This window comes from Pezoporus occidentalis, unplaced genomic scaffold (assembly GCF_034315485.1).
Source record: "Pezoporus occidentalis ecotype Australia unplaced genomic scaffold, CSIRO_AGI_Poc_V1 ctg71, whole genome shotgun sequence".
Taxonomy (NCBI): domain Eukaryota; kingdom Metazoa; phylum Chordata; class Aves; order Psittaciformes; family Psittacidae; genus Pezoporus; species Pezoporus occidentalis.
Genome location: NW_026916062.1, coordinates 541,307 through 569,191, shown reverse-complemented (window position 1 = coordinate 569,191; position 27,885 = coordinate 541,307). Strand labels below are relative to the sequence as shown.

Below are 27,885 nucleotides of genomic sequence, written 5' to 3'. Positions count from 1 at the left end.
TGGAAACACTACAGGACAAGATTTTCTTCCCTATGCAATCCCCACTGCATTATGACATGGTATCACAGTCCCCAGGCCAGGATGTGGTCCATCTTTCCATATGGGAGCATGACACCCCAGGTCCTTGGCTTGGCAAAGGTAAACCCTGACATGAGAAGTCATGATCTGAAATCTTCCTAACTTCATGCCACAACAGCTAACTGCATACTCTGGAGGATGTTTTAATTGCTGAGAAGCCTTGTGAGTCATGAGATCCTGAACAGGCTTTAGACTTCTAGGTGAGAAACCACACTGTAAATTCCCTCATACGGTGAAGGTGATGGCTAGTGGGCCAAGCCACCAAAGTGACAGAGCGCGAAGCCCTGACCGCGGGACTGTGGCAGACCCACAAGCACACCAGGCCCCCCAAGAGCTACTTTTCCTGCACCTCCTCGGCTCTCACTTATTGGGGCTTTATTTTAGGGCCCACGCGTTGCGCCTCGGCACGCTGCGCTGCCGCCGAGCGCCCCAGCCTGCCCCGGCCGTGCCGCGGCCGCTCCTGTCTGGCAGCCGTGCCGGAGGCGCCGCGGGCGGCCCCGGGCTCCCGTGCGGGTGGCAGCCGCGCCGCGCAGGGGCGGGCGTGGGGGGCGGGAGCCGCGCGGCACCGCCCCGGCCCCGCCGCTGCCGCCGGGAGCCGGCAGATCCGGGTCTCGTGGCGCGGGCTGACGTGTGAGCCGGCCCGAAGCACGGGGCCGAGCCGCGGGGCCGCCTCTGCCAGCCCGACCGCGCTGCTCCCGTCCCCGCCCGAGCCCCCGCAGCGGCGGCCAGAGCACGGTGAGCGGGGGCACCGCGGCGGGGAGCGGGAGGGGCAGGGCCGGGCAGAGCCGGGCGGGTGCCCGCGGACACCCCCGCCCGTCGCTGCCTCCGCCGAGCGCGGAGCGGCGCGGCCCCAGGGGGTGTCCGAGGAGGGGGGCGGGGGTAACAGCAAACCTGATGAAGTACGGGAACGTACCCGCTGCCGGGCGGCTGCCTCGCCTGGAGCCCGGGAAGGTAAACACCGGGAGAGCCGGAGCCATTCCGCTCTCTTATTGGAACCGGTGAACAGCCGCTCGGCTTCTTTACAGCTGGTCTGACTCGGGGTTTTAGTGCAAAGTGGCACCCTTCTGTCGGACTGGTTTTTTTAAGGGATCTCAGTGGGGTACTTTGAGCTAAAGGGTTTTAGCTTTATGTCTGTAAAGAAGCTGGCAGTGGCATGCTGACACTAGGGTATGTGCTCCGAGGCTGCTCCCCGCTTTTTGAGAAGTGGGAAAAATTGGACAGTATCTCGTGAAAGATAATCTCGGGAAAAGGACCACGTCACACTGCCATTAATTGATTAAAGATAGGATTCCTGCCAGGAACTCTTCATACGTGTGCTCCTAGATGTGATTTGTAGCAGATTACAGTGTCTGCCTTGAACACCACAAAATACCGTCCGCGGTCACTCCTCCGCAGTTGTCAGCCCGCCAGGTTCCTCAGGTGTCCTGCGCAGCAGCTCAGCCGCTCCGTCCATGTCAGCTCCGAGGCCTCAGCTAACCACCACTTCTATGTGAACGTGGTGCGTGACCTGCATCCAAAACTAGTTTCCTGGCAAACACCTGTTTGTCCAGTCAGTCTTCAGGACTAGGTGATAGATGTAGGTGATAGTCCCTAGGTGTAGGGACTGTGTCGTACGGTGGCTGAACATCCATGTCTCTGCATGTAAATAAATCTCCAGTTTTTAGAGGTGAGGACAACTAACTTTTTTGGTTTTAACAGCTTATTAAATTAACGTTATTAGTGTGCCTGCTGGGGAAGGTGCGTATCTGCAGTGAGCATTAATGGATTATGTTTTAGAAGTCTTTACATGCCTAGCTATTAGAATACTATCCACCTTTACCAATTTCTGTTACTTTCCAAAAGTAGATAGCAGCTCAGAAAAATCAAAGTGAGAAGAAAAAAAAGTCAATCTTACTTTTGATTTTTTCCTATACAGAGTGAGAGAGAATAAATCCTTGATAATTCCATCTAATTCATGTGACCTGTTGAAGTGAAAGAAAGCAAGCTATTGTCGTCAGTCACTGATTTAAAAATGTGACCCTGTCACTGACAACGTAGCTTGAAATTGTAGAAACACTTGGCAAAACAGAAGTGGGTGTAGTGTTGGCAGTGCATTAGTTGGTTCAATTCTGAGGACTGTTCCTTCCCGTGCCACTGAGGTGGCTGAGCCCAGCCTCTTTGGTTCTTTTTACCCCATTTTTATAAAATACAAGATTTACAACCTGTGCCTAACTCTAGAGTGGTATAAAGTCCTGTATTTTAAGTAGTTTAAGATCATTTTGTATAAGGAGCTAAATGAGTGCAAAGCCCTGCTGGATGTTATTGGTCATTCCATGAAGTACTGTTGTGTGTGCTTCTCTGGCTGGCAGGGACGTCCCTGACCCACTCAAGACCACAAGCCAGGAAGGTCTGCTTTAGAACTGAGGTGGTAGTAGAAGCTGTTCTGGAGCTCTGGGATGATTTTATTTTAGCCTTGTACCATGCACATTGTGATAGTTTTTCATAAGGCGCAAAATAAGCTTCAAGTCCAGTAAGGCTCAAGTGCACAGCCTGGTTACATGGGCAACATTCTGCAGTCCATGTTCTTCTCTCATTCTAAGGGAAAAATGAAAGTAACAGACTTGTTAAAGAAGTAGTCAACATAAAAGCAGTTTCAAAATGCATTATGGTTTTAATCACTTTGCAACTATTGTACTTGCTTTCAAAAGGTCAGGTTTTGGTTTTAGAGAAAGTTAGTTTCTAACTGACTTCTTGTTTTGTTATTAACTTCTCATTTTTACTTTCATATATTCAGACTTAAGAATTAGTGATATGTGAATGTTATTTGCTTAACAGATATGTAATAAAACAAAGTCTGTATTAGTGTTTCAGAATTTTCCTTCCTAGATATTTTGAGTACTTGAAATACAATATTGAAGAACAAATTTTATCTCTGCTGAAGTTCATCATAGCATAATTGAGCCTAACAACATCATGAGTCTTCACAGAACCAGTACAATGAAAGTAGCAAGATCTTTCCTTTCTTACAAGCATGTATGAATGGAGAAGGTGTACATTGCCCTGACAAAACCAAGTATCAGACTCTCACTCTGTATGTTTTGAACATTTATCAGATTACTTATCATAACAGAAAATATTTTGGCAGGTACATTTATATATAGAAAAATGGGTAATATCTGCCCATATTCTGCTTGGGAAGCAAATCAGAGAGCCTGTGAGCCTGCTTTGTATACATGTTATTACGTATGTGCTTTGCATACACGCTATTACACTTGATGTTAAGCATGTTTTCCATTTAACTACTAAGGCTATAGATTCAGTTTATTAATATGTAAAGATCTATCTAGTTCATGAGGTACCTGATACTGCAAGATGCTGAGTGCTTCTTGGAAGAAGAAGCTCCCAAGTCCTCCATAAATAAGTACAGTGGAAGCTAGGAAAGCTTTGTAAGATTATACCACAGAGCCATGTCTTGCAGTCCTGGTTAAAGTGGAAAAAAAAAAAAAAAAAAAGAAAAAAAAAAAAGAAAACAGGAAAAGGAATTATTTTTCCAAAATAGCTTCTGCTTCTATGCAGGTAGCTTCCCCAGTTCCCAAGGAGCCTCATTTGAAGAAAGACCCCCTAGGTCCTTATTGTGAAGGAATAGAGTTAGGGATATGAGATGGATCAGTCTGTGTTAGCTATCTTAGTCTTACTTCTGCTGGACTTCAGTACAGTGAAGGAGAGTAGTCCTGTCCTCCTCTTTCCATCCTGTCACCTATGCCACAGTATTGATGGGGGCAAGAAAAAAGTCCCTTAGTAATGATCAGTACAGCTTTACATGGAAGATTTGAAGGTGCTTGGGGAGCAGCCTCTGGCGTGATTGAGTGGTTGTACATTTGCATGGTTATTAATTGAACAAATATGCTTCAGAGGCTTTAGTCAAAGTGTTTAGCTGGTATTTTTACAGATAATGGAACAAATTAGACCCATTTGGGTGGGAACAGATAGAATTACAGTTGATAAAAGTTTCCCTCATTAAGATTAGTTCTGATTCTTCTGCAGTTTTGCATGCATTAAATCCATGGCTTTCCGGATCTAAATATAGTTTTATTCTTAGTTTATAAAATTGCTAGACAGAGGTCAGATTCAGAGCAATGAGCTTTTCTACAAAAGAGAAGATTTTTATCAGAAAGAACAGAAAAGCTGTACAAAAATGTAGCACCAGCCATTTGTATGATACAAGCAGCTGCAATGCTTTATTTGTTGAATCTTTGTTAAATAGATTCAACAAATTTGTTAAATAAAGACCTCTAATAATAGAGCTTTGGTCTTTTTTGTTCATATACTCACATGTATGTATTCATATATTTCCTGTTAGTTAATCATAAAAGCTTTATTTTTAGCAAGGCAATATTTTTAGAGAGCTTGATAAAACAGTTAATGTCAGTTTTCATACACTAAAAAGTTAGTTTAGGAAAAAACTCTCCAAATGAAATTACATGAAGATGTAAAGAAAAGTTGGGGGTTAGATTTTCAAATAGTTGGACTAAATCAAGTGTGAAACAAAGCTTTCTGGTGTGAGTGGCCTTAGTTTAACGAGAATTCTTGAACAAGTGGTTACAGTGTCCTTAGGGGCTCATCACTTTCATATCTAGAGTCATTAAATGGTGCCTGTCATTAAGCACCCCTGTTAAAAATACTACATAAAGCTTTTGTCAGAGAGCTCCATGAACTACAGGAGTATTCTTATACATAGACTTTTCTTGAGCCATGAAGATTGTACATTCTATGTACATTAGTACATAGAACAAAAGTGTCTCAAGGTGAAAAATACCTTCTTTCCTGTGGGATAAATGTGGAGCTGAAGGTGAGATACACGTTACAAACTAATCCTGATCTTGTGAAGTAGTGCCATAGATTTTCCTTATGGAAATTAATGCAACAGATTTAAAAATCTGTTGCTAGTAGATGCAGGGGAGATTTGTATAATTTGCATAGCACTTTCCTTTTGATAATCTACCCTGTGAGTCTGCTGAATGAGATGGATGTTATTTGCTGGCAAAAACTGGGTCGTCTTTTAGCTAAACATATGTAAATAAGCAAGCCCAGAAATCCTGTTAATTGCTACAGATTCCCTCTGGTATAAGTACTGATTAGAAATATCCTAATTGATAAGCTTCAAATTGTTTACTGCAGGTATGTAGAAAACCTAATTCAACTTCCATTGAAGTTGAAGACAGGCACCCGCTAGCTTCAGATAAAATTTGCTCTGGCCTAAAGGGGTTGGGAGTAGGACTGCCAGGGAATAGAGCTGCCTTCATCCGAAAATTGAAAATCCTGCTATCTTTCTCAGCATGCTGCTACCCTGCTAAATCTGTTAGCTTGGTGGCAAGTTATTAGAAACATATGTCGTCCCTGGAGAAAAAAATAATGAAAATATCCCCAAGAATTTCAGTATAGTTTTGTGTTTTTATGTTATTGGAGTAACATTAAGTAACATTAAGTGTATTTTTACAGTTTTAAGGATTTAGGAAGGTATTTTGTAACCTAAACAATTGTACTCTTGATAAACAAGTCTCAAAGAACTTCATAGCTCATGGTTTAGGGCTCCACTTGCTAGCTCAATATGGTGGAAAAGCTTTCATTTTTATTTCTTTTGAAACTGTACATTTTTGTGAAGGAGTTAATAATAGAATTTTTTAAATCTTTATTTTTGCAAAGAGATGAAATGTCTGAAAACTTCTGAATGATTGACACCACCACCACCCCACCCCCCACCCCCGAAAAAATACTGCAAAATAATGAGTTATTGCAGGTCACCTGAGCTGTGGCAGCTGCCTTAGTGCTCATGACTAGCTCACGGCAGCTCTGGAGTGTCTTTGCTTAAACCTTTTTCTCTTACACGCTAAGTAATATTGTGTTGGCTCACTGTTCCCATGGGCTAAGAGCATGTTTGTGGACCATTGCCACATATTAATCTCAATTTGTAAATCTTGGAACAAGGACAGAGCTGTTTTATGGATAGGTTGCATAGTTTGTTATAGGAACATATTCTCTTTCCATACTTAAGTCTTTTAAGGTAAATTATTGGGTTTGTGTTACGAAGCTGAAAAGTCAAGTGCAAAACATTTCTTGGCCAACAGCAAGTTGGTTTCTCTGTTCTACTTCCATGGGGAGGCTTGTGCGAGATGCTCATCTCTGCTGTTTTCCATCTGCAAGGGAGTACACTTTATCCTTGTTTCCTTGCTAAAGTCTGTCTCCTGAAAGGCCAGTTCCTCTTTAATGTGTAGCCACTTGCTCAGAATCAGGCCTACCAAGCCATGCCTGGTCAGCATGGCACAGCATGGAAGTCCTCTCAGTGCTGGTGCAGGAGTGCTCATATTCCACATGTGTTCCTTCCAGCAGCAGTGTATCACTTGTATGGCTGCAGGGGTGCTGAATGTAGGAGATTGGTAACTGTGGCTGACGAATGGGAAGAGGAGTGTCAAAACAAGCAGTGGGGCAGTCTGTAGTACCAGACACACTAACCAAGGGCAGGAGAGTAAGCACATTTGCCTAAGAGCTGGCTCTTATACTTGCCACTTCAGTGGAAAATCCTGTTAAAGTCAGTGGGAGTTCTTGCCTTACTGAAAACCACAGGAGAGGGTTCCTGGCTTGTTTGGTAAACTGGTTAAAATACAGTGTGTTAGTAATTTTACAGAGTATAGCCTACCCTTTTGCATTAACATGTGTCAAGTGAAGTGATTGAATTGCCATTAGACATTCAGTGCAACAGAAATAACTCTGTTGTCCTAGACCATTATCACAGTCTCCTACACTACAAATAAATGTTAAGGTGAAGCTGAAGCATTTACTTAGCAGAAATAAGGTATTATTCTTGGACAATGTTCTGTGTCATTGACATCTTCTCTTTATTAGCTTTCATATTCCAAAAGATTTCTTCCATAAAAATGTCATCATTTTAATGAAAGGATGACCAAACGCTGACAGCTGGAGTTTGGCAATAATATTCTGTATCAAATACCAGTAAATGAGTTCTAAAATAGCTGGACTGCTTTTTTGGTCCATGACTGGATGTGCATAATTAGCTCCTTTTCAAGTGTGTTGCCCAGAAAAAATGTTAAGCCACCTGCATGGGAATAAGTAAAAAAGCTTTTTTTTTAGCCTTGGTGGGTCTTATTTAGCTCCCCTGGGGAGTTCAGTTTGGATCACTGACATCAGCCTTACAGCCGTAAAGCCTGAAATCTCTCTTCACATATTGGCAACTGGCTATGAAAAGGAAGGTGGGAAACAGTACTGGTACCGTACAGGGTTTTAATGTGTGTATTCTTGTCCTTTGAGAGTTACACTTGACACTGACAAGCCTTAATTAAACTGAAAGAAGCATCTGTGTAATCTTCTATATTTGCCTGATACCCCATTCTGCATTGAATTGATGTACCTCAGCATACCTGTAACCTTGGTTAGCCTTGCCCACAATGTTAAGTTTCCTACCAGGCTCCTACTAGATCCTTCCACCCTTTAAAGCAGTGTCAACATTTCATATACTTCAGTGAAAGAAGAGTTGTGAAAGGGCTTTGACCATAGTTGTAAGTCTTTTAAGTTTTCATGCTCTGGCTCCTGCTTCACTGCTCAAGGTGCTAGTGCTGGTGGCAGAGCTGGCAGTAGAATTTTCTGACCGGCTCAGAGCAAGTCTGAATGTTCACATTGGGGTGAAAGTGCTAGTGGCCCAGTAGTGCTCAGTGCTGTGGTGGTCACACAGGGGTGGACCTGTACTGTGGATATAAGGGATGTAGTCTTGTGAGACCATTAAAAAAAAAAACCCGAACAAGGAAAATTCCTTAGCCCATACTTCTCAGTTCTGAGCCTGTCTCTGCTCAAAAACTCCTTCCCTGATTTTTGGCATGTCACTGTAGTTTCCTTCAGTGACTGGCTCAGCATTTCTTTGGCTTTGCTCCTATTTTTAAGGAGTTGTTTTGTATTAAATTAGCATTTGTAAGAAGCACCAGATGGGTGACACTGGAAAATTAATTCATAATTTAACAAATGGTTTGTGAGGCAGCAGCAAAGTTATCCAGTAGCATGCCTTGAGCACAGTTTGGCTGGGTGAGCAGTTCTCTTGTGGAGCTCCTACTGGTCTTGACGTCTTTGTTGAAACCAACATGAACATCACCAGTTGCATACATCTGTGTGCATGGTTAAGCACTGACTTTTCCATGAGGAAAGGAACTGGCTTAGCTTAATCTGCACTGAAAAGTTCATTTTAGATCTTGTTAATTATCCTGAGAAAACTCGTAGTACAAAAATGCACTTGCCAACTCATTAGGCTACAGCTGGAAGTCTAGGGAGACGTGCTGATGCTTTCAAGTACAAAATCAGCTGTACAAAATTCCTCCCCCCACCCCCTGGAATTATAATGTGAGCAGAGAGGATTGTTTTATACTCTGAAAGTGTTGCTATGTCTGAGGACCCTCTTTGGGTATTGTATCAGCCATCAAAATCATTGTGGCTCTTTTTCCTAGAAAAGCCAAATGGATGATCTGAACTGGGACAATTAGTTGAAGAAAGCTGTAATTGGAGCCACACTTTACTGTGGCAGTGCTCCTCCTGGCAGGACCCACATTTGTATCCTGCTGTTTTGCTTTTGCTGTGCAGTCAGTCAGTTGGTTTTCTTTTGTCCTGAAAACTCAGTTTTATGCCCAGGAGGAGGCTGGGTGGAAAAGGGTCATCATTAGTCCCCTAGAGATCTGTGACCTTGCAGAACTACTGACCAGATCCTGGTCTGCTGATGCCAGTGTGAGTGCTGGTATTTGTTTCAGCAAAAGTAGAATGGAGCTGTAAGTGTGAAAGAAATGATGGGAGAGATGCTTTTCTTGCATTGTGAATAAAAGGGATTAAAAATTACCATTGTAAAAAAGCCAAGTATAATGTTGCAGTGTTTCAGACTTCAGTTCCATGAGGGAATATTTACTTAACTATCTAAATTGCTACAATAGAAGATGGCTGATCCTTGGAATGTTTTAATTTATATACAAAGTTTTTCTTTTTTTCAGAACCTATTTTTAGCCTTGTCTGAATAGTGGAAGTTGCTTTGTAAAGGAAGCTTCCTTAGAAATCTTCAAGCTTATTTTTCCCAGCCCTATAACCCCTGTGGTTTAAAACGCTTGCATTAAAAATGCAGACTACCTCCACTGGTTGCTTAGGCCGTTGGCTTCTGGATTAATTTTCATTTAATGAAATATCCTTCCCTATTGCCTTAGAATCCATTAACTTCAGGCAGAATAACATTTATTTATTTTGAAGTACTGCTTATTCTTCTCTTTATATTCTCCCTATTTCTGTTGTTCCTTTTGTGATGTTTCTTCCCTACTCAACTACAAAAACTTTTGTTTTCTCACGCTGTCCTGTAGTTTTATCGTGTGTTTAGTTTTTCCCTTCCTTTGCTCTTTTTAATGGCTCAGTTGCTATTTCTGCCTTGTTCCTCCTTTGGATTGGCTCAGGTGAGATGAAATGTGCTGCATTTCTGTAAGTAGCAACTGAAAAAAAATAGATGTTTCACAAAGATCTTTGCAGGTAAAATAAGCCAGTCCTGTCTCCTCAACTCTCTGGTTTGTTTTTTTTTAGGAGAGAAACCCCAAATCCATGCATATTATCTTTCCTCTCTGTGCTGTAACCCAGTCTGAAGAGAAACTTGATGCTGAAATCAATGGATAAAATTCACTGGCCTGTCTTACAAAGTTTAGCTGTACAACTGAAATAATAGGAAGGGAAAGAATAGGCTAGTGAGTTGGATGTGGGTAGTTTAGCAAAAGACTAACAAAACACTTGGGATTCCATGGGAGGGTGGATGTGCATGAAGCGCAAATATTGTAGAAGATGGAAATCAACAGGAAAAGGCATTACATAACACAGAAAATTCTGAGTTTGGCTGGGATTCACTGGATTTGAATGTTTATGCTCCTCTTGGTTGGCAGGGCACTAGTAAGCAATATTGCTCTACTGCAGATACCTGTGATTTTTTTTGCTGTATACCTAATTGATACTGAATTGGATTTTGTGTGGCCAGGCAGGGTTCAATGAATCCAGTCTCTAGAAGAGACAGGATTAGATGAGATGTCTAGAAGAGATGGGGTTACTGTCTCTTTTTTGGACTATCCACTGGTACCAGAAGTATTTTGAAGTAAAGAGTTGACTGAGGTAACAGTTGCCCCTGGAGCACTAATGGTAGCAAGGGAACAGAGTGGCCAAGGAGGAGAAGAAAGACTCCTATAAAATCAGTGATCAAGAGCTTTATGAGGAGCTGATTGCAGCAGTCTCTTCTTGCTTTAACTGAAGCAAATTTCCAGCCCCAGAGTTAGTGGATTCTACAATCACACAGCCCTGGTTCCTGGTAGTTTCTTTGGAATAGGACCTCATGTGCAGGATTGCAAGGGTGTTATGTTATGCGAGGCCAGTAAACAGGACATTTTAAATGTTAGAAGAGAGTACTTGGAGATCATTTTGAGATGGGTAAGATTTTGCAGAAGAGCCAAACTTGGGGCATGCTGTGAAGAAAATAATTACAGAAAGGGTCAGGTATTGTAAGAAAACATGCATACTAAGATGGTTTAGGTGCAGGTAAAAAGGCAAGAGAGCAAATCCTTTTTATGGAAACCTGGATCCTTCAGGAGATCTTGGAAGAGTATCACAGAGAGGGTTTCTGCCTCTGACAGTAAGATAAAAACAAATATTTTGTCTTTGGGTCAGTGGATTGTTCATACTTTGTCTATGGCTTTTGCTACCTTAGTCCTTTAACATTTTCCCAAATGCCTACAGGGGCATAACAAGTCATTTGCTTTCTTCCTACATTTTAATTTTAATTTTTATACATATTTTCATTTGTTCTCCCACACTTCTCTCAAACTGAACTCAGAAACAAAATTAACTTAATGGCTTGTTAGAAATATTTGACGATTGTGCTTTGAGTTATCACAGTTGGCTGAAAAACAGTAATGAGGAGCTGAAGAGGGTTTTGTTTTTCTTGAAAGCGATGTGGAAACTGTTACTTGTCTGCTGTACCAAAAGGTGTATTTTGCTCCCGAGGATTTCTTATCTTCCATCTTCAACAGCAACACAGCAGAAATAGTTCTTAGCAGAGGAAATCTTCTGCCATTCTATGTATCGTGAGCATGATAGTCTACATGTCAAAAGTGCCTGTATCCAGGAAAGATAAGACTCAATGGACTTAAAGTTGTGATTCTGAAGATGCCAGGTTTAGTCCATAATAAATCTTCATTGACTCTCATTTATGTATCATATAGAGTGTTTCTTTGAATACTGGAATTATAAATATTTGTACACGCTGCTTTATTCCAAGGAGTAGAGATCGCCAGTATATATACTTTAAGAAGCTTGCTAATCAGCATCATATTGGAGTCCCAGTGGAGAGCATCCAGCACATGGAAAATTGACAAAACTTCTTGTTTGCCTTTGTGCTAGAAAGGAATTCAGTTTTGTAATGATGAGGGTGGAGAGAGGCAGAGTATAATTTCTGTCTCCCAAAGCTCACCAGCTGCATACTATTTACTCAGGAGAAGTGTTACTGAATTGGGAAATAATATATAGTCATTGCAATCATTTAAAATAGAAGAGTCTCCAGGTACACAAATACAATCAGATTGTAGCCATAAAGATTGCTTTTTTGATAGTAGAGTGTGTATAATACACAGCTGTAGGGCTGGGATTGGGGAAGATAATAAAAGAAGAAACAATTTGCAATAATTACTATAACTGAGAATCCTATTTTTTAAATCACGAGAGACTAGAAATATTTTTCAATATGGTTTCATTGCCTGCAATTTCAAATAGATGCTCAAGTCAAAAGGTAATGGTGGCCTTTTATTTCTTTCTTAAATTATCAGAGACCATCCTCCAGTTTGTTCCCAAATTACAGTAATTCCGGCTCTGATTGCATTATTTTAATTTCAGTAGTCCTGTTTGTGATTGCCTCTGTGGGCCTCTTTACACTGGAAAGGTCATATTGACTCCTCTTTGGTACATCATATTTGTCCACATTTTCTAATTCTCTCCTTTATTACGCTTTTCATCAGTTTACTTAGTCTAGAGGCCATAATATTTACCTTCTCAGCTGTTATCAGTGAGAGCTTTGTCGTATTTGTAGAACATATCTTCCAGCTGTTTTTAAACCCTGTGAATTAAATACTGTGCTAGCAGTAATATGGCCAAACCAAAATACTGTAATTTAAAGTAGAGTAAAACCAGCTCTCTCAGTCAGAGTACTTGCAGGTATTTGACATCATAGCTTCGCCAATTGCCGTGGTCTTACAGTTCTCTATGATAAAATCCAAGAAAAACAAGGTAACAACAGGAAAACACACAGAAAAATAAGTAAAATAAAACTACAGGTTGGTTTTTCTCTTTCTCTGGGTCACGAGGAAAAGACTGGAGCATTTTCTGTGATAGATTGCATGTAGAACAACTGTATTTGCAAAAGGTGGAGAGCTGCTGTGACTCACAGCAAAGAGGTCAGAGCTAGGCAGAACAAGTTAAGAGCTGACGTGAGATTGCAAGTACTGGGAGGCATGCAGGAAGTGCACTGCAGTTCTGGAACAGGATTTTGATACAAACAGGCTGCCTAAGAGCACGCAGTGGAGCCAAGGAATCCTGCTTCATGATATATAAAAATACTAGTCTGTTATTACCAAATCATATGCACAGTCACAAAACATTATAAACTTAAGGATTTTATTACAGAGTTTAGTTGATATTTTGTACTTTACGCATTCAACATGTGTTAAAAATGAAACAATTATTAAGCCAGGATGTTTTAATGAGGAATACAGACATGATAGTGTCACTTTAGAAGTGAAAATCATCACGGTACAGAGCAGTTCTCTCTGTAACTGGTCAACCATATATGAAATCTCTGCTTCTGCTAGTTCTCAGAAAAAAAACAATTGCATAAGGAGGATCAGTTACCTCGTGGGTTTTTTGTTTGTTTTATTTTTTGTTCTTTTGTTTTGGTTTTGATTCTTTTTTTTTTGTTTGGGATTTTTGTTTTTTGTTTGTTTTTTTTTTTTTGCTTGTTTGTTTTAAGTAATAAGGCAACCCAGGTTTAGTGTCTTTATCAGGGGAAAACCTAGTGCTGTTCCCAAAATAGATGGTCTCTCTTTGTTTCTTTCCTGATGAAGAAATGAAGCTTGTTGTAGGCTTGTTATAGGCTTGTTACAGCTTGGAGGAAGGAAAGATAAATGATGATTCCTTTCAGCATCATTTGAGAAAACTTGTAAGGGATCTTTTGTTGAAAGCTTGGATGACATTTTACTTGATGTCATGTGTTCTGCTTTATTTTAGCTCACTAAGGTAATTTGTCATGGAAAATTCAAATGATTCGGGGTATATTCCTTCTTGAGCACCTCCACTTCAATTTATGATGTTGTATGAGAGATTAATTTTCCCCATTTATTGTCTAATCTTTTTTAGTTGTCTGTTCTACAGAGAATGTTAGTCTGGTGTCATTGGTGATGACTCTTATCTGATGTTTCGATTTCTTGTAGTCATATATAAATAAGCCTATTGTTTTGCAACTTTACTGGTTCAGGTACCTTCTTTTGGCTGTCAGCGTTATGTCTAGAGAAACCATTTTGCACTATTTAGTAATCAGAGCTTTTACCTGTTCCTCATGCTAACATAGTCTGGTTGATGTGGCATATCATCCAGCAAGCTTGTGTAGTTAAAAACTTTCTTCTACTGCTACATGCAGTTCTAGTGGTTCTGAGATGCATTCACAAAAGTTAGTGTAGTACCTTTATAACTAACTCTCAAAAAGAATCATTAGATCATCTGCTGTGATCTGTATGTTGGAGAACATTATATCTGAAGTTGCGTGCGTCTGTACTTTGCTCAATAACCTGTACTTGACTGAAGCACATCAGAATGCGTTGGGAGACAGGAAATCCACCCCTTCTTTTGCGGTTTGTTGCACCAGTAAGTTACTGTGATAGTAAAAATATATTCCTTGCTTCTCTTTTGAATTTAATTGATTACAGCTTCCAGTCATTGGTTCTTGATCACCTCTTCATTGAAGAACTTCTCAAAACTCAGGTTTCTTTTTCTATGCAGAGGTACTTGCATTCTACATAATCAACTCGTTTCTCAGTTGTCTTCTTGTTACATTGCCAGATTACTCTTCCTTAGTGCCTAGGCAAAAAGCCTTCCCTTCATCCCATCAATGTTATTCTTTTTTGCTCTTTTTCAGTTTTCAGTGTTCTTTTTAAAAAGTGGAGACTGTAGCAGATAAAGGGCACTGATGTTCATACTCTATAATGAGATACGGTTGTCTCTTAACCTTCTTTTACTACCTGGCTCTCTCCACAATGGCAGAGGGTAATACAGAAGAATAGTGGACACTGGAAGGACAGAAGTGCGTTTCCTTTTTTCCATCTCTTTCTTCCTCCAGAACGAAAGAACTATGTGATACATTCTGTTGAATGAAGATATCTTACATCCATATGGGTCATTCCTCTTTCTCCTAGTAAGGTTAAAACATGCTTATGTGTGATCAGGGCTGTGAGTTTTTATAGGTGATGACTGCAGAATGCATCTGTTGGTTCAGCACACCCTTAGCAAATGGCTTGCACCTTCATAAAATACTTGTTTAAAGAAATTGAGAGGTTGTATCTGCTCTTTTGTACTGCTGCGTTTGTTAAGCTTGCCAGTTATCTCACATTAGGGCCCCAGTGCATGCAACACAAACAAAATCTGAATCCAGCTTTATGGATGCCAAATTAACAAAAATATTTTGAAAGTATTGTTACACACTGATCTAATACATTTTAAGAGTCCTTTGAGAGAAATAAATCTCTGATTTGACTACAAGGGTAGAACTGTCTTGCAATTTGCTACCCATTTTGACCATCAATTAAGTCACTAAGGAAGCTATTGGGAAATAGTAAAGATATGTTTGTATATGCTTGACATGTTTGGTATAAGTGGTTATAGCAGGTTAGTAACCTAGAATTTATTCCCTACCATGTCCATTACAGCTTTGAACTTTCTGTATTGCTAAGTGAATAACCTACTTCTTCGATCTAAAATTAGTGTGTGAAGCTCCATTTTTGAAGTGTATCCAAGTACATCCACTTTTGCACCCCTGCTACTTGCTTTCATTATACAACAAGGGTAATTGTTTCTCCATTTAGAAGAGAACTTACTGGGGTTTAAATTATTTTCCTGTACATTCATCCAGAGGGAGAACGTAAGCAGTTTGTTAGGGTTTAGGAGTACAAGTTCACCTGACTTTTCAAGTAGTATTCGTACACTTAAGAGTCCCACTATGCAGATGAGAGACCAGAATTTAATCTTTGTGTTTGTTGTTCATTAGGATGTAATTCATTGTGGTATGTGGGAAAACCCAGGGGAGACACAAATTCTTGCCAAAAAAATTATTTGGCTCTCTAAGGAAGCCCATGTGAGACACTGCTTTCAGCAACATCAAAATGTTACTGCACATACCAGACTTCTTCATTCATGCTGCCAAAGGAATAATAGGATTACCCTGATTTGTTTTTCTTTTTTATCCTGGCATTAAGTAAACTGAAACTTGAGGTGAGAGTCTCTGGAAAATAAGGGCAGTTGAAAAAGAGTTCATTGTCCTTTTATTTTTATTCTTTTTAGGTGTTCACTGACAAGTTCAGGTTTATCCAGAGAACCATGGCAGAAGGTGGATTTGATCCTTGTGAATGCATTTGCTCGCATGAACATGCAATGAGAAGACTGATTAATCTGGTAAGGATAACATGAGGATATTTGGAAAGGTGGTTATTCAGACATTACTTCAGCTCTTGCAGATTTGCAGTGACTGATGTTTTTGATTCTGCTTATTCAGTTGTGTGTACAGTTAGAATCTGTGTATCTGACTTTCTGATGAGCTTTTGATTAGTTAATACAAATGACAGCTTTCTGTTTATTTCCCAAGGCTGCATTTTGACACTGTTGACAGTGTTTCTATGGAAATGTTTCTTTGTAACCCTTTTTTAGTTTGCATGAAACCAAAACTACCCTGCAAACTCTTTGAATTCAAGGTAATATCTATCACACATAGAGTGCCATTACTTATAGGTCAAGATAACAATGTCTAAATTTTTAAAACTAACCTTGAAAAATTTCTGAAGTTGAGAATACAGTGATTTTTGAGTTTTGAGTTCTGTTTCTTGCTGTGCTGTTGATATGGTTGAGCAACTTCAAGCAAGTCATTACATTGCTGTAACTGTGACCTGTAAAATAGTAATGGTTCTTTGCTTCCATATGGGAGTTAGTTCATTGTCCATTGAAGAAAAAGCTACAAAGCACTGTTTTTTTTCCTAAGTATATACATTAAAAAAATACCTTTAACAATTGTGAACTGCGAGCAATTAGGTAGACTTGATTACAACTCTAATTTGGGTAAACTGTTTTTTAAGATCACATTTTACATCAGCTTCAGTTGATGTACTTCCTTGTGTTAATTTTAATAAATTTGATTTTATACCATTTTCTTTCTTAAGGCCTAAATTAATATCCTTTTAAGTTACTGAGGACATCAACTGCTCAAGGCAGTATATGTGAAGAGCATCCTTTCTAGGAGCAGGCCCTTTTCCAAGAGGTTTCTTATTAGTATTTTAGGGAGGTTATTATAGGAAAATGTGGCATCCACTGGCTGATGCTAACAGTAGTGGTAATGTTCAAGTCCCCAGTGTATGTATGTCTGGGAGTAAGGAATCAATTTGCATTCTTGACCTTAAAATAAAACCACTTCTATGTGCATATATCCACAAAAGAGCAAACTTGTTTTAAGCAGCACTTGAACTTGTGCCATAGTGGTCTCACACTGCACCCCTGGGCCTGTGCATACAGAATACCTCCCGAGAAACACACAGGCCACACTGGGAGCCAAAATACCCCAGACCAGGTTCTCATGGTGGGAGGGCTACGTTAGTGGCTGCAGCAGAAGGCAAAATGATCCCCCACAAGGGCAAGAGAAGTGACCAATGCTTGTTACCTCACAGACTGTGAGACCCTTGGGCTAAGCATCGAAGCTGGAGCTGCCAAGCAGCTGACATCATGTAGTGGCCACCTGCACCTAAGTCCAAAATGACACCAGACAAATAGAGCATGTTTGCATAGGCAATTGCATGTGCTTTATGAGCCTAATACTGTTTCCCTTTGGTAGTTCCCAAGTGTGGCACAGCCAGTGCTCTCCTGGTACTCACAAGTAGAAATAGATACTGCTGGACAAGCAATAGGCTTGTTTGGGATATGGAGATGCAAGAAGTGAAAGGGATGTGTGCCCACTTGCTGGTATTACCAGTATTGTTCAGGGTGGAAGGGGCTTCAGGAAGTCATCTAGGCCAACCTCTTGCTCAAAGCAGGTTCAACAGTGAATTCATACCAGGTCATTCAGGACTTTTATTCCAGCTGAGTCTTGAAAACCTTCAAGGATAGCAATTCCATGGCCTCTTGGGACAACCTGCTCCAATATTTGACAATCCTTGTGGTAGAAAATTTTTTCCATCCGCTGTTTTAGTTGAATGCCTCATACCTTCTGCCATACAGTGCTGTGAAGAGATTGTCTCCATCCTCTCAGTAACCTTGTAAGTAGTGGGGGGCTTCTGCTAGATCTCTTCTCTGAGCTGGGTGCTGCAGCCCCTAGTAACCCCTACTGAATTCACTTCAATATGTCAGTATGTCTTGTGCAGGAGAGTTTGAGACTGGATGCAGTATTCCAGATATGGGTTTCAAGTGCTGAGTACAGGGGTGTAATCGCATCCTTCAGTCTACTTATGCACTGTTTAAAGGTCAGTGCTGTTGGCACAAGGGCGTAAAAAATTGAGGCTTCTGTGGAGCCTTTACATCAGGGCCCAGCCATCCTAGCTCATGCTTCCCAGTTCGAGGCACAATTTCAAAATAATCTGAGCTCTCCCTGCTACCCCCATATGGACGCTCATATGCATGTTCTTTCACAGTGTTTCCCTCTTGTCTTCAATATGACATCTGTGCTGTATCCCACAGCCGTGTTGATTCTGGACTGTGAGGCTTCTGGGCACATGCTGAACTGGTGACAGAGGAAACCCCAGGACCAAGTTCCAGGAATTTGGGAGGGGAAAAAAGGGGGGTGTGATGCCTACCCTTTCCTCTGAGGCTTGTCAGATACAAATCTGGACCAGTATGGTTGAGACTTTTGACCCCCATCCACCATTTTTTAATCTTTTCCTTTTTCTGATAGAAGATACTGACAGGCAATGGAAGCAGTCAGACAGTTCTTTTCATGTTGTGGCTGGAGTATTCTAGGTATGAATGATGCAAGCTGTGTCCAAAGTCGGAAGTGCCACAAAGGTCTCTGAGATTTTGTTCCCAGGCTGCTCCATAAAGTATAAGGTGGGTGCAGACAGGTCACCTGGAGCCACACTAGTTCCTGCACTGTGAATGTAAATAGAGCACATCATAGGCGCATGCTCTTGGGTATCACCAAGACCAGCCTAATAGTGTTCCTGTGTAGTTCCAGGAATGGAATTTATTGCTCAGTGTCCAGCTTCCTAAAAGATCATACCAATTAGCACTGGAAGTTGTTAGGAGTAAGGGGAAATGCCAAATTTCATCTCTTCTAAAAAGCAAAACGATGCTTCTAAATATTTATAAGAGCAGATCACTAGCTGCAATAATTCAGCAGAATCTAGAAAGGAGAAGTCTCAAAAGCCTCAGTCAGCATCCAGATTATCCTCAAGTAACCTGTTATATGATTTTAGCAGGAAGCTTCACTATTTCATCTGTAATTTCCATTCTTCAGTAAGAGTTTGCTTTCTAAGCTGCTGTTTTCACTCAGTCTTACACAATAGGGATTTTACTATTTGTTTTAAAAGGAACCCTTTAACATCAGTTCTCAAAGTTGCTGAACCCTACAGATCTCAATGGAGACTGAGAGCCCACTACCTCTAAAAGCTGGATCCTCAAAACCTCTACTCCAAAACCATTGTGATACAAGAAAAGCAATCCATAGTTGTTCAGCCTGTGGGGGTGGGATGTGTATGTGGAAATCCAAACATGCTGTATACACAGAATGGTTCCCTATACCTACCTAATTGTTGTTTTGTTGTGGGTTTTTTTTTCTTCTTAATTCATAATACCATGAAGATTTTACAGAAGTGGACTCTATATCTAGAATGGCATGGTATTTTTTAAAGGTTTTTTTGCTGCTTATGAGGTTAATTGGGAGGTATTGTTCATACTCACAGTTCTTAGAACTTATATATACATACTTAAGTAGCATTAAATTCTCTTATGCTGAATGTTCTATCATTTTACTGAAGTGGATTTTTCAGGGTTCTCCTTGATGTCAAAACATGAAAATTTCACCCATGTAAACTTCTGCAGTATGGCCACTGTGAATAATGAGCAAATATTGTGATTTCCAAATATTCCTGGGAAACAATAGAAATCTGAAGTCTTTGGCTGTAACTTCATAAGTATAATTTTAAGTGTTTAATACCCGTGGAAACATCTGTTAGGATTTGTTGCTGTTGTGTAACAATTTGACTATTGTATGTTGGGCTTACTATTTACTCTATGGGGTAGCAGATAATTGGTAACTTCCATAAGAGGAATTAAGCATAAAAGAAAAATATCACAAGAGTTTCCATCCTCTGCAGATACACAAGAGTTGACAAAAGCCAGTGACAGGTCTGTTAGCTTGTATGACTTTATCTCCTTTTCAGTCTCTTCTATCTGCAAAACTTATTTTGACAAGAACAGCCAGAGTTCAAGAATGAAGAACAACAAACAACATAAAGGACGTTAATGGGGGGCTCTGTCAGACAAGAGGACAGCTGTTCGAAAGGGTCACAGTGAAAGACATTCCGTGGTATCCACAGGAAATAGTTCCTTTTTTAATTGTGGCAGAAAATAGTAAATCTCCAGATAAGAATGATGGTATATTTAAACCTTTTTATTTCCCTTTTGTTTCACTTCTGTAAAATAAAAATCTTTATTTTACTCCTCTGGACTTCCATGTTTTCTGAGTAAGCATGGCTGATCCGTGGAGTGTCTTAGTTCAAGGCTCAGCTCAAGTCTGAAAACTAAACTTAAAACTCTCTGTATCTGGTGGAGGGAGATAATCAAACATAGAGCACCTTCCATGAAGCTTGAGACTATTTCTGTGACCACTTAGGGTGGCCAGAAATATCAAAGCAAGCCAGTAACACACATAGCTTTGTATGATGTAAACGTCCTTTTTTTCCCCCGCTTTGATACAGTATTATTTGCTTTACAGAAATGATGACTTCAGAATTCTCTCACAGCAGTTTCTCTGAAAATGTGCAGTATGTTCTTAAACCAAAGCATTTCTAATTGTGTAATACAAAAGGACCCATTTTGATGAACTGCCAGCAGTTCTACTGTAGAGATTTAATGGCCTTACAGACCTCTGTGGGAATTACAATCTTGTGTTTTGTTCTTCTGTAGCTAATTGCAAAGTAATGGCCCGTGTCTAGTTGTGTTTCTGTATCAGAAGTCTTGAATGTCTCAGAAACTCTGGGGGATACAAAACCAAGCATTGTTTATTTCAATCTCTCTTGTCTTTTGAGGTGTCACTAGATCTTTTATAGCAAAAGTTGCAAATTCTCAAGCTATTTCAACGCAATTGCTTCAAACACTCTTTTGTCAACCAAGTTTCCACATAATTCTCCTGGCCAGGTCATTATCGAGCCTTACTGTTATAAACTGGCATAGTCTGAAATAGAATCCAGCACAGCCATGGATCTTGGCTGAGGGCGACTTTGTGCAAACAGCACAGAATAAACACAGATGACTAAAATAGATCAGCGTTGTGTGCCACAAATGGTTGAAAAGCTCTCAAGATGCCAGCACAGCTAAGCCCAACTTAAATAGTCCTTCAGGCAATCAGCAAAAGTGAGTCAAGCTCACTTTTGGCCTTCTACTGAAAGCACAGCAGAGCTATACTGAATGCATTTGTGATAAATTAAAGTGACCTTCTGAATATGTTTCTCAAGACTTCTTACGTGTTTCATTCGCCTTCTATTTTTTTTTTTTTAATAGCAGTTGCTATTGCTTCTCTAGCCCTTCTTAGCCAACCACCCCAAAAGCAGGAAGTTGCATTTTGCTCTCATTTGCCCCTTTATTTTCCTTGGTGTTCAAGCTGGTTCAAAAGGACCTTTCCGAACAGCTGAGCTTTAGGTTGGTTGCTCATTAGGGCAAAGTAGCTATCATCCCTCTGAGATGCAGTGGGAAAGACTTGGTGCACCTCCTAAGGCACTGGGCCAAAAGAATAAAACACAAGGTCGGAGTGGCAAGGCATGAGCCTGCTCCTGAGTAATTCGTGCTCCATTGACTTCCATTTCCCTTCCTTCACCTGGTGTTCAAGGTGCTGGTGTTGCTCAGGTTAAGTCCCCAAAACTGTATCACAGAATTCATGCACTGCTAGTGGTTTTTAATCTAGGAACTAGTTCTAGATCAAGCAGTGTAAATAGAGACTATTTTCTAGAGAGTTAAAGTGAATGTTTTTTAAAAGTAGAAAAAAGCCATGAAAAGTGGTGTCCACTCGTGTCCATGTCCCCTGGAGACCATTTTTACCAATAAGGGGTTGGGTATCAGGGCTTAACAGAAAGTTGAAGGTGCTTGTCATTCTTTGCATTTCCCATTCCTGAGCTTTGTAGTATGCTGGAAGTGGCTGCTTCTTAACCAGTGTATGTATACATATATATATGTATTTAAAAATACTAATATATATATATATTAAACTGTCAGTCACACCTGACCTGAGCATCTCAAAGCATGCATATTGTGACAGTATTGCAAGCAGTGGGAAAAATAATGCATTGAAAATTCTATCAGCTTGATATTCCAGAAGTAACTAATAGCTATAACCTGTATTATGAATGGCTGAACTCTAATGGTCAGAGCTGTGTTGTAGCCATCTCATTTGAGGAAAGGGGAGAAAATTGTCCTTTTTCTCTCAGGCCACATCAGGATATAGTCAACACTTAGAGTGAACTGTACTTTTGTGTTGGAACTGCTAGTTCTAAGACTTTTCCTCAAGACTGTCTATGTGGGAGTACCCTTTTCATTTGCTAAAATACATCATTTTGCAAAATATACTCTCTCTTTGGCCAAAACCCCCACATGTATTCTGGTTTTATATTTTAGATATAAATTTGTTAATGAACTCCTGGGAGTTAGAGATGCCTCTGTAATAATACTGTGTAATATTCTATCCCTATCCCTATCCATTTGTTGTCTAGTATTTCATGCAGTCAGAGGTGCTGCAAGTTCCTTATAATGATCCTGACTATCACACTGCTTCATTTTCTTTTCCTTGGCTCTCTCTGTTCTGCTTTGCATTCACTAAAAGTAGGATGTCAGTGATATGCCAGGTCCTCAAGGCCAAATTATAAAACAGTCATGCACCCGTAGAGCGTGCAGCAAGATCACTGCCCTGGACTTCAAAAGAGCAGACTTTGGCCTCTTCAGGAACCTGCTTAGGAAGGTTCCATGGGATACAGCCTTAGAGGGCAGAGGGGCCCAAGACTGTTGGTTGATATTCAAGGATCACCTGCTGCAAGCTCAGGAGTGTTGCATCCCAACCAGAAGAAAATGCAGCAGCAGGGCCAGGAGACCTCCTTGGATGGATAAGGAGCTGCTGAGAAAAATTCAGTTAAAAAAAGAGGCTTATAATAAGTGGAAGCAAGGACAGGTGGCATGGGAAGAGTACAGGGATGTTGTCTGGGAAGCCGGGGACCAGGTTAGGAAAGCTAAGGCCCAGTTAGAATTAAACTTGGCTAGGGATGTTAAGGATAACAGGAAAGGATTCTACAGGTACATAGCAAATAAAAAACAGACTAGGGAGAATGTAGGCCCCTTCAGGAAGCTCTCGGAAGAACTGGCTACACAGGATTTGGAGAAGGCTGAGGTTCTGAATGACTTCTTTGCCTCGGTTTTCACTGGCAAAGGCTCTGACCAAAGACCCAAGTCTTGGAAGGCAGATGCAGGGACTGTGAGAATGAAGACCTTGCGCCCACTGTAGGAGAGGAACTGGTTCAAGACCATCTTAAAAATCTGATCTGAATGTGCACAAGTCCGTGGGTCCTGATGAAATCCATCCGCGGGTCCTAAAGGAGCCGGCAAATGAAGTTGCGAAGCCGCTGGCCATCATATTTGAAAAATCATGGCAGTCAGGTGAAGTTCCCGATGACTGGAAAAAGGGAAATAAAACCCCCATTTTCAAGAAGGAGAAAATGGATGACCCGGGGAATTACAGACCAGTCAGTCTCACCTCTGTGCCTGGCAAAATCTTGGAGCAGATTCTCCTGGAAGGCATGCTAAGGCACATGAAAATCAAGAAGGTGGTTGGTGACAGCCAGCATGGCTTCACTAAGGGGAAATCCTGCCTGACCAATTTGGTGGCCTTCTAGGATGGGGCTACAGAACTGATGGACAGGGGTAGAGCAGTTGATGTCATCTACCTGGACTTGTGCAGAGCGTTCAACACTGTCCCACACGACATCCTTGTCTCTAAATTGGAGAGACATCAATTGGATGGATGGACCACTCAGTGGATAAAGAACTGGCTGGATGGCTGCACGCAAAGAGTTGTGGTCAATGGCTCAATGTCCGGCTGGAGACCAGTAACGAGTGGTGTCCCTCAGGGATCGGTGTTGGGACCGGTCTTGTTCAACATCTTCGTCACTGACATGGACAGTGGGATTGAGTGCGCCCTCAGCAAGTTCGCCGATGACACCAAGCTGTGTGGCTCGGTTGATACGCTGGAGGGAAGGAATGCCATCCAGAGGGACCTCGACACGCTTGTGAGGTGGGCTGATGCCAACCTCATGAAGTTTAACCATGACAAGTGCAAGGTCCTACACCTGAGTCGGAGCAATCCCAGGCACAGCTACAGGTTGGGCAGAGAAGAGATTCAGAGCAGCCCTGCAGAGAAGGACTTGGGGGTGTTGGTTGATGAGAAAATGAACATGAGCTGGTAGTGTGTGCTTGCAGCCCAGAAAGCCAACTGTATCCTGGGCTGCATCAAAAGGAACGTGACCAGCAGGTTGAAGGAGGTGATTCTGCCCCTCTACTCTGCTCTTGTGAGACCTCACCTGGAGTATTGTGTGCAGTTCTGGTGTCCTCAACATAAAAAGGACATGGAAGTGTTGGAACAAGTCCAGAGAAGGGCCATGAGGATGCTCAGGGGACTGGAGCACCTCTTGTATGAAGACAGGCTGAGGAAGTTGGGGCTGTTCAGCCTGGAGAAGAGAAGGCTGTGTGGAGACCTCATAGCAGCCTTCCAGTATCTGAAGGGGGCCTATAGGGATGCTGGAGAGGGACTCTTCCTTAGAGACTGTAGTGATAGGACAAGGGGTAACGGGTTCAAACTTTAACAGGGCAAGTTTAGATTGGATATAAGAAGGAAATTCTTTCCTGTGAGGGTGGTGAGGCACTGGAATGGGTTGCCCAGGGAAGTTGTGAATGCTCCATCCCTGGCAGTGTTCAAGACCAGGTTGGACGAGGCCTTGGGTGAGATGGTTTAGTGTGAGGTGTCCCTGCCCACGGCAGGGGGGTTGGAACTAAATGATCTTAAGGTCCTTTCCAACCCTAACTATTCTATGATTCTATGATTCCATTATAATATGAATCTATGAAAGTGAGGGAAGTGTGGAAAAGTGGAATCTGTGTGATACTGAGGTGAAACAGGAGAAATGAGAAAATAAAGGGAAGAATGTTTTCTTGCCCAAATCAGGGCTGCTGTTTGCACAGTGGTCTGACTTGTGTATCTGCTGCATAAAATTTCGTGTCTTTCAGTATGAAAGTTAATGGTCTCCCTCTGTCATAATTGGCTGATGGTTATGTTTCTTAAGAGTTGGTTTGTAATCTAGTAATATTATTCTGAAAGGTACCAACCATCCTTCTTTCTCATATGCCATGAGAAAAAATGACATTTCACCTCACAAGACCAAACTCCAGATTTTTATCGCAGACTGTTATTGTGTCATTGTATGAACAATCATTTATTTTATTGTAATTCTGCATATGATGATAAAAAATGTAGGAGTGGGGAAGGCAGTGTTCACTTTTTTCTTGTTTGTTCCTCTAAGAGAAACTAATGTTGTTTAAGACACAGTTCAATTCCATCAGTATGTTCCTCTTTCTCCCTTATTTTTCTTGTATTTCTCTTGGCCAGCTTGTAGCAGAGTAATGCATGTAGGTGTCATTTTTTGCATCTTTAAATCTGAACTGTACAGATAATGCTACAATTCAGTTTGCAACCTGGCTTGTATTCAGGACTGGCCTGACTAACACAGCAATTTATTTATGTTGTTTACTAAATCGTTTGTATACTTTGGACAGAACAGACATGATTGCCAGCAAGGCTTAAACAATGATTTCATTACCCAGAAGCATGAGAACACAGTCGGGAGTGTGCCATGGTGGTGTCATCTTCTGGCATCATTCGAGAGAAAAAGCAGAGCATACAACTGGTCTAAAGTGAAAAAAAAATATTTTCACAAGTGGTGATATTTTGCCCTTGTTTATCACGTAACATTTTCTATCGACAGTCTATGATTCCATTTTAAATTTACTTTTAGGTATTTAGGTACTTTTAGGTATTTATCCTTGCTTCCTACTTATCTATCCTTTTATTTTCATTGCCACCATTATCCATTTCTGCTCTCTTATCTCTATACCTAACTTACCTGTTTCTTTCACGCATCTCTCTGGGCTTTCTTCCATCACAATTTCTTGTATGGAGGTCTTTCCCTGAGCTGGCTCATGAATGCATTAATTTTTCATTCATGTCTTTTCTGAGGACTTATTTCTGCATTGAGCTGTCTCAAAAGTTACTCAAAAGGGCAATTATTTTAATTATCCCTATATAAATAATTTACTTTCATCTTTTCTGCCATTCACACAAGACTTCACTGATTATTGCACTGTGTTCCTGCCACTAGTCCTGTTCTTCTTGTTTTGCTACCTCCTTATTGCACCATTTCTGGTGCTGGAAAGCGCTTTTGTGATTATGCCATTATTTCTTCTCAAAGATGACAAACCGGTGACCTGGCTGATCATTGGTATCTTTCTGGTATTTGTATGCTTTGTCTTTTTTTATTTTTAACTCTTAAATAATGCATTTAAGTCTTAAAAAGAAAAAGTGTTCATACTGGACAGAACTCTTAATCTGGTTTTAGACAGGATGCTATTTACTTGAATTGAAAAAATAAAAAAGAAGTCTGAGCAGAGACTGGGACCAGCCCAAGGATTTGTGAGACTGTTGGACTTTGAGGTAGCAAATCCTGAAAACTCCTCTGAAGAGGAAGCAAGGGAATTGACACAAGAACGAGTTACTGTGAAGGTAGGCAGAAGTCTGAATTTCCTTCTCCACAGTAGCTATCTGTGATGAGCAGTAAATGCAAAATAGCTTAACTTCTTTCATGGGAAGACTGAAACGATCCCAGTGGCTGAGGTCACTGTATTGGAAAAACAAGTTCTCTGTTTAGCTAGATGAAGCTGTTTCACAGGACTTACTATTTCACTTGGACCTCAGTGATTTTGTGGAGCAGCTAACATGCAGTTAAAGTTCACGCCCTGTTTTCACCACACAGTGGTACGTTTGTGTGCCCACAGTGGGTTTGCACATGAAAAAATAGAGGCTTTACTTAATATAGTGACTTCACAAAGAAAGTTTCCAGAGGGCAATAGCAGCCTCCCTTTACTGTGACTGTTCGCATTTTGTCCACAGCTGGGATTGTGAAAAGTGGTGGCTGTCATTGCTAAAAACTGCAGGCTTCTATCAGAACATGGCATTTGTTCTAAGGGTAGCAGCAGAACACGGTCAGGTTTCAGGTATGCTTGATGGGTCAATAGTGTTGATCCACAAGATGGCATGTTAAAACTGTACTTTATATAAAGTGTCAAAGGAGCAGGATCTCAACACTGTTTGTTAGGGTGAAATGGGGCTAAAAGCTTTGTCTATTGGAACTAGCAGCCGTTTGAAATATTCTATTTTTATTTTTGCAGTGCAAAGTGTGAGCATTGTGAGGAAAGAGTGAAGAAAACCCCTTTTCTCTTCCCACTGGAAGTAACTCAGTTTCTTTTTTTCTTACCGTTGTGTTGGGTTTACATTCAAAATACGCCAGTAAGTGGACACTGATTTGCTCTAATTCAGGCACTGGTGCTTCCTGGTTCCAAGAACTTATGAAGGGCTTCATAGAAACCAAGTACTCATATTGACCATGAGTTCTTGTGGTTTCGGGATTATTAATTTAAATTATTTACCTTAAGCTATTCAAGGGTTTAAATGTACTTGGAGGGAATTAAAAGATTATGGTTGTATTTTAAATTATGTGCATTTATAATTAGTATTTTTACTTGTATTGCCTGTAAGTTTGCACTGTATTAAAACTGAACATTTTTGAGCCTTCTTAGCTCTCTTTTAGCTTTCATGATGTTTGCAATTTGTGTTTGCTTCATTTTGGACAATAAAAGATAAATTAGTTAATTTTTTGGCTCACATGCACTAAGCCATTTACTGTATTTGGATGACAAGCTGCACAGAGAATGTTAAAATTCAAATATAATCCTCTTCATTTAAATGGAAGAAAATAGTAATTTCTATAAATATTTAGTTTTGCAACATTTTTCACTCTCTTTTGTTGAATAAACCCCAATGTTTCATGCACCGAATTTCTGTGTTCTTCTTAAGGGCCTGTTCCAGAATATATTGAAAAACATGAAAAGGCTGTTGCTTTTAGTAGGTCAACTATACAGGCAGTCAACTATAAATCTTCCACTAAATTCACATTT

At 40.7% G+C, this 27,885-nt stretch overlaps 1 protein-coding gene across 2 annotated transcripts in view; it reads left to right on the top strand.

The window, feature by feature from the left end:
• The window catches only part of SMIM14 (small integral membrane protein 14), a 58,543-nt gene that overhangs the window by 13,159 nt on the left and 17,499 nt on the right, over window positions 1–27,885 (top strand). Inside the window, exons 1-2 of one of the 2 annotated variants that reach the window (XM_062642405.1) lie at window positions 635–813; window positions 15,715–15,825. In XM_062642405.1, coding sequence (XP_062498389.1) covers window positions 15,751–15,825 — 75 coding nt within the window. In that variant the 5' untranslated portion in view covers window positions 635–813; window positions 15,715–15,750. Of the gene's footprint in view, window positions 1–634; window positions 814–15,714; window positions 15,826–27,885 lie in introns of those variants that run through there. The other variant, XM_062642406.1, reaches the window with a different exon arrangement.